The sequence below is a fragment of the Babylonia areolata genome, chromosome 23 (genome assembly GCF_041734735.1).
Source record: "Babylonia areolata isolate BAREFJ2019XMU chromosome 23, ASM4173473v1, whole genome shotgun sequence".
NCBI lineage: Eukaryota > Metazoa > Mollusca > Gastropoda > Neogastropoda > Buccinidae > Babylonia > Babylonia areolata.
Genome location: NC_134898.1, coordinates 26,714,383 through 26,721,882, shown reverse-complemented (window position 1 = coordinate 26,721,882; position 7,500 = coordinate 26,714,383). Strand labels below are relative to the sequence as shown.

At 44.1% G+C, this 7,500-nt stretch overlaps 1 protein-coding gene across 3 annotated transcripts in view; it reads left to right on the top strand.

The window, feature by feature from the left end:
- The window catches only part of LOC143298085 (uncharacterized), a 22,878-nt gene that overhangs the window by 13,070 nt on the left and 2,308 nt on the right, over positions 1-7,500 (top strand). For 2 of the 3 annotated variants that reach the window (XM_076610765.1, XM_076610764.1), the window contains exons 2-3: positions 4,475-5,115; positions 6,686-6,939. In XM_076610765.1, coding sequence (XP_076466880.1) covers positions 5,010-5,115; positions 6,686-6,939 — 360 coding nt within the window. In that variant the 5' untranslated portion in view covers positions 4,475-5,009. The remainder of the gene's footprint in view (positions 1-4,474; positions 5,116-6,685; positions 6,940-7,500) is intronic. The other variant, XM_076610766.1, reaches the window with a different exon arrangement.

Here is a 7,500-nt window from a genome sequence, read left to right as displayed (position 1 = left end):
ATAGAAAAGCAGCAAGCGCGAGGCAGTTGGTCTCTCTCTCTCTCTCTCTCTCTGTCTCTCTGTCTCTGCCTCTCTCTCTGTTTCTGTCTGTCTCTCTGTCTGTCTCTCTCTCTTTCCTTCTTTCTTTCTATATTTCGTATAGTTTTTATTTATGCCATTTGCTTGTTTGTTTGTTTTTATCATTTATTTATTTGTTTATCTGTTGTGTTCATTCGAAGGTAGTGGGAGAAATTGGGGTTTATTAAATTACTATTATTTTTGTGTGTATTTTTTTTTTCTTTAGCAAGTTTGTTTATTCATGTATTCATTTATAGTTTGATTTATCGATTGTATGTTCACCTTTTCCTCTTAAAAAAAAAAAAACAACTCCACACAGAATGATGATACATTGCAAAACACTGAAAAGTAGTTGTTTGGAATCTTTTTTCTTTTTTTCATCGTGATTGATATGGTATTAATCTGACTCGTACCGACTTACAAATCAGAGAACATAGTTATAAGTTATTACTTTCTCGACAAAGACAGCCATCTGCCCGTCAGTATATATATATATATATATATATATATATATATATATATATATATCACTATACATACACACACGCGCGCGCGCGCGCGCTCATTCATATCACAAGTATTTCACATGTGCATTGATAGATAACTGAAGAGGGGCGACAACAACGCCAAATGCTGGATGGTTTCTGTCCATGGTGACCTCCCGTGATGCGATGAAAATGAAGAACTGAATTGTGTGTGTGTGTGTGTGTGTGTGTGTGTGTGTGTGTGTGAAAACTATGCCGGCTATAGATATGCAAGAGTGAAAAAATATACTGCTTATAAAGCCACTGATCCCCCACCCTCAGATAACGGAGTATGGCTGCCTGCACGGCAGGGGTAAAAACGGTCATACACGTAAAAGCCCACTCGTGTATTCGAGTGATCATGGGAGTCGCAGCCCATAAACGAAGTTGAAGAGCCACTGACAAGCTGAGTGGATAGACGGTGGGAACACATTCTATTTTTAGATCAGTGGGGGTGGGGGTGAGGGTGGGGGTAACCCAGCCAGGAAGGGTTGCATCCCCTGTCCCCATGTAACTCGGGCAAAACCAAGTGGGTCCCAGCTCCTAGATGTGCTTGATGCTGTCTGGGAAGCTTGTAGTCAATTCCATAGGAAACAGGCAGCCAGTGGAGAGACTGAAGGAGAGGAGAAACTTGGCTAGCAACGGGACTCTGAAAGTCGAAGATGGTACAATGTTGCTCGTGTCGTTGGCTTACTTTTTTTTTTTTTTTTTTTAAATTTTTTTTAGTGAGGTATGGTGTTGGCAGATCAGACAGAACAGTGAAGATTTCAGTGCTGGAGACCATAAGGATAAGTGTTTTGACATGTGTATCAACACTTGATTAAAACAGAAACTTTTTTAAAGCCCTGTGATTGCTGGGGGGAAAACAAAAGAAAGATATGTTTCAAGTGATGACTCAATATCCAGGACAATCAGCCCCCAAAACTGAGAAAATGGCCTGGAGATATACCACTCCAGATCAAATCTGTGAATTTTCAGGCTTCTAAACTTATTTCCGCTTCTTATGATGATGTCATCAGTAACGTCACTATGAACGTAAGTGCTGCGTCTTAAGGTAGGCAAGGGGGGTTTATAATCATAAACTATTGAATTCCATCTTCGGTGATAATTTTTTTGTTATAGCCTCATAAGAAATCATTCCATAGCCATTCTTTACAACATTGATACATGTCATTAAAAAACAACAACAAAAAATCCATCTTCGGTTACATTTTTTTTTTGGTCATAGCATCATAACAAATCACACCGTTAGCGATTCTATACAACATTAGTACATATAATTGCTGACGTAATGTACAAAAGACAACAGAGTTTTTGCAACAAATAATGTTTGTCATAGGATAGGAGACAACTAGTAAAACGAAAGCATGGTTGTTACGGACGCGCACCCCAAAACACAACCCCCCACCCCCAAAGAAAAAACAACAACCAAACAACAACAAAACCAGGCACGCAGGCCATACTGAACATTATGCAAGTCTTACCAACACCACCTTTTTTTTTTTTTTAATTTTTTTTATTTATTTTTTAAAAATATATATTGAACCAATTTACACCTACACCTTGCCCCCTCCCCTCCCCCCAGCTGTGCACTGGACCCCCGCCATGTGGTATGAAACGGTTGTGACCGCTGAAAGCAACTGAAGACTCCACACCCTCTAACAATGAAGCCTCCACAACACACCAAGATCATAGCGCTGAAAAAGAGAGAAAAAAAAAGAAAAAAAAAAAAAAGAAAAAAAGAAGAAGAAAAAGAGCTTTTAAGGGCGGAAATCCAATAGGTCGTTAAACGCCACTCTTACCTGAAAGGACGTCAGTGCCCATGATTTGATACACTGAAGGTTCCAAAAACTTGACAGTGGTGTTGCGCATGCCTAAAAAAAAAAAAAAAAAAAAAAGCCCTACTTGGCTTTGGTGAGGTGCACTGGGGGTGGGGGTGGAGGGAGCGGGGAGGGGAGGGTAGGGGAGGAGAATGGAGAGTGAGAGTTCCATTATAATAGATATCGTTCGCTTTGAAACCCATGGACACACACACACACACACACACACACACACACACACACACACACAGACAGACAGACAGACATGTTCGCAGAAACTTTCTCTGTGTGTGTGTGTGTGTGTGTGTGTGTGTGTGTGTGTGTGTGTGTGTCTCTTTGTCTCTTTGTCTCTGTCTGTCTGTCTGTCTCTACTTGGGACTGAGGCCTACATGTGAATAAACCGTTCCGTTCCGTTCTCTCTCTGTGTCTCTGTCTCTGTCTCTCCCTCCTTCAGATCTGTCGGGGTGGTGGCTTGCTGTGTGAATGTTTTTTTTTGTTTTTTTTTCCTCCAGTGCAGCTCCTTTTCATGGGGTATGAAAAGCGAGTGTTGTGCTTTTTCTGTGTGTGTCTCTTTGACAGGTACGAGTATTTATATTTCTTACATTGACAAGACAAATAGACAGTCACCCAGAGACACACACTAAGACAATATATCTCTTGAAGTGGCAAAATAAGCAGCAAAGATATGTACAAGCACCATTCACTTCAAAAGTTCTTTAAAGGCCTTACTTCAAAACTTCCATACAGATCTTCATTTCAATTGTTCTACATGGACCTTCACGTCAATGTTTTATACATGCTGACACTTCAGACCTTCCATACACACCTTCACTTCAATGTTTTATACATGCTGACACTTCAGACCTTCCACACACACCTTCACTTCAATGTTGTATACATGCTGACACTTCAAACCTTCCATACACACCTTCACTTCAATGTTTTATACATGCTTACACTTCAAACCTTCCATACACACCTTCCCTTCAACAGTCTATACAGACCTTCACTTCAAAACTTCCATACAGACTTTCACTTCAAAACTTCCATAGAGAACTTCACTTCAGCATGCTTTACAGGGCTTCACTTCAACATTCTCTGCCGAGTGTCACTTCAAAAGTTCCATATGGACCTTCACTTCAAAGTTTTGTACAGACTTTCACTTCAAAACATCCATACAGACTTACTTCACACTTCAAAGTTTTGTGCAGACTTTCACTTCAAAACATCCATACAGACTTATTTCAAAAGTTCCATACGGACCTTCACTTCAAAGTTTTGTGCAGACTTTCATTTCAAAACTTCCACACAGACTTTCACTTCAAAACTTCCACATGGACCTTCACTTCAAAGTTTTGTACAGACTTTCACTTCAAAACTTCCATATGGACCTTCACTTGTGTTTCACACAGACTTTCACTTCAAAATTTCAATGCAGACTTTCACTTCAAAACTTCCATATGGACCTTCACTTCAATATTTTTTACAGACTTTCACTTCAAAACTTCCATATGGACCTTCACTTGTGTTTCACACAGACTTTCACTTCAAAATTTCAATGCAGACTTTCACTTCAAAACTTCCACATGGACCTTCACTTCAAAGTTTTGTACAGACTTTCACTTCAAAACTTCCATACAGACTCTTACTTCAAAAGTTCCATATGGACCTTCACTTGTGTTTCACACAGACTTTCACTTCAAAATTTCCATGCAGACTTTCACTTCAAAACTTCCATACAGAACTTCACTTCAACATTCTGTACAGAGTTCGACTTCAGAACTTCCACATTGACCTTCACTTCAATGTTTCATACAGACTTTCACTTCAAAACTTTCATTCAGAACTTCACTTCAAATCTTCCGTGCAGACCTTTGAGGAGAGACAGATAACAAAAGTGGATTTTGAGATAGATAGATAGATAGATAGATAGATAGATAGAGAGAGAAAGAGAGAGAGAGAGAGAGAGAGAGAGAGAGAGAGAGAGAGAGTGTGTGTGTGTGTGTGTGTACGTGTGTTGAAAACATACTGACGAGTATACCCACAGCAGCTTTTTGTTGATGATGTTTTCAGGCTGTCACCAGTGAAGAGAAGACGGCAGTGGGAGCAGACACCAACACTGGCTTTCACTGCTTCTGGGACTACACCCTGATTTCTTGAAGAGGAAGACAGACAGAGAGAGAGAGAGAGAGAGAGAGAGAGAGAGAGAGAGAGAGAGAGAGAGAGAGAGAGAGAGAGAGAGAGAGAGAGAGAGAGAGAGAGATAGAGAGAGAGTAGAAGACGAGACCACCACCACCACCACCGCCACCCAAAACAACACCCACCTCCTCAGTTGTGTACAGACAACAACAACTACAACCAGAACAACAACAAGGACAGCAACAGCAATAATAACAACTACAATTGAGAACAAGAACAGCAGCAACAGGAGCAACAACAATAACAACAGCAACAACAACAGCAACAGCAGCAGCAGCAACAACAACACCTACAACAACAACAGCAGCAACAACACCGACAACAACAAAAGCAGCTGCAACAGCAGCAGCAGCAGGAGTAGCAACAACAATACCACCACCACCAACAACAACATCAGAAGGACCAGAAAATGGCCATGCAGTCCACACTGGCCACCATCCAGAACATCCGCCACCAACGGCTTCTGGAGATGGAGCTGCTGGAACTGGACAGACAGTGGACCATAGAGGCCAAAGGTAACACACACCTCGACCCACACTCTCTTGCTTTGTGTCAAACAGTACTCTGCTTGTAGGCCCAACGCTCAGCCATAGGAGTGGAGTGATGGCCAAGATGTAACGCGTCCGCCTTGGAAGCGAGAGAATCTGAGCGCGCTGGTTCGAATCACGGCTCCCCCTCCACTAGACCTTGAGTGGTGGTCTGGGCGCTAGTCATTCGGATGAGACGATAAACCGAGGTCCCGTGTGCACCATGCACTTAGCGCACGTAAAAGAACCCACGGCAACAAAAGGGTTGTTCCTGGCAAAATTCTGAAGAAAAATCCACTTCGGTAGGAAAAACAAATAAAACTGCACGCAGGAAAAATGCAAAAAATGGGTGGCGTTGTAGTATAGCGACGCGCTCTCCCTGGGGAGAGCAGCCCGAATTTCACACAGACAAATCTGTTGTGGTAAAAAGAAATACAAATACAAAAATACAAATACAGATTGTCAGAGTGAGAGCTGTATGATCAATGGTTTCTCCATTGCAATCGGAATTCATTTACAGCTTAGTCTTTTGTGAAGGACTATTACTGGGAGGTAATATTGCATTGCCTCTTAGTGCTGCAGCCTTGGGGGCTAGTTGGCCTTTTAGGAACCATCCCCAACGCCGACTGTCCTAAAACCTTTTTGGCCGAGAGACCTGGGCAAGACACTCTCCACTGTAAACAAATTCTGGCCCAGATAGTTGCAACAGCAGTTGCCTCCTCTGCTGTCCTGATGGTCATAGTCGGACACGACTGACTGTAATACAATAACTCTACTTGAAAGTGTCACAATACAAACAACCACAACTCAACAGCACAAATAGAACATCTTATATTTAGTTCTGTCGTGATGTGCATATAAAGAGAGGGGAAAAAAAGAAAAGAAAGGTAGGTTAGAGAATGGTTAATTGAGACGCTTATCTGCCAAGTGTCCGTGAGGGTCTGGGTTCGAATCCCGCTCTCACCCTTTCTCCCTAAGTTTGACTTGAAAATCGAACTGAGCGTCTAGTCGTTCTGATGAGACGATAAACCGAGATCCCGTGTGCAACACGCACTTTGCGCACTGAAAAAAGTACCCACCGATATGTGTGACGGGACATTAATCAAGAACAAAATACTTCCTCCTCCTCTTTCTCCTCCTCCTCTTTCTCTTTCTCTCTTTCCTTCCTATATCTGTGGCTGCCTTCACCTCTACACTCCATCTCGCTCTTTACGATCGGCTTCGGATCCACTCTGTTTACGCATACCCAAATTCAAACACACCACTGTTGGACGCCGTTCTTTCTCTGTCTCTGGACCTTGCATTTGTAATGAACTTCCTCTTTCACTTCGTCAGGTCTCCGCACTCAGCTCTTTCAAGTCTGGCCTTAAAACCCACTACTTCCAAAGATAGCCTCCCTTCCCTGCCTCTTCCTTGTCTTCAGTTTCTTCAGTTTTAGAGTTATGCATGTCTGTGAATGACTGGTGTGAAAGCGCTTGGATTTGTCTCTGCACAAGATTCAGCGCTATATAAACGCTATCATTATTATTATCATTATTTCTCTCTGTCGTCCTGACAGCCCTGAACCAGGACAGACTGGGCCTGCTGACGGAGCTGTGTCGGATCCGTGAGGACCAGCGTGGGGCCGAGCACCTGCCCCTCACCACCAGTGGCCCCGCCCTCACCGCCCTCATCCAGCAGGCCCACGTGCGCGACCAGAGGCTCAAGGCCGCCAAGGAGCTCCAGAAGTTCCACTTCCAGCCCGACCCTGTGGAGAAAGTCAAGGTGGGGGTGGTGGTGGTGGTGGTGAGGGTGGTGGGGGAGGTGGTGAAGGTGAGGGTGGTGGTGGTGGTGGTGGGGGAGGTGGTGAAAGTGAGGGTGGTGGTGGTGAGGGTGGTGGTGGTGATAGTGATGGTGGTGGTAGTGGTGGCGGTGGTGATGGTATAGTGGTGGTGGTGGTGGTGGTGGTGGTGATGATGGTGGTGGTAGTGGTGGCGGTGGTGATGGTATAGTGGTGATGGTGCTGGTGGTGGTGGTGATGGTGGTGGTGATGGTGGTGGTGGTGATGATGATGGTGGCGGTGGTGGTGACGGTGATGGTGATGGTGGTGGTGGTGATGATGATGGTGGTGGTGGTGGTGACGGTGATGGTGATGGTGGTGATGGTGGTGGTGGCTGTGGTGGTGACGGAGATGGTGGTGACGGTGATGATGATGGTGGTGGTGGTGATGATGGTGGTGGTGGTGATGATGATGGTGGCGGTGGTGGTGACGGTGATGGTGATGGTGGTGGTGGTGATGATGATGGTGGTGGTGGTGGTGACGGTGATGGTGATGGTGGTGATGGTGGTGGTGGCTGTGGTGGTGACGGAGATGGTGGTGACGGTGATGATGAT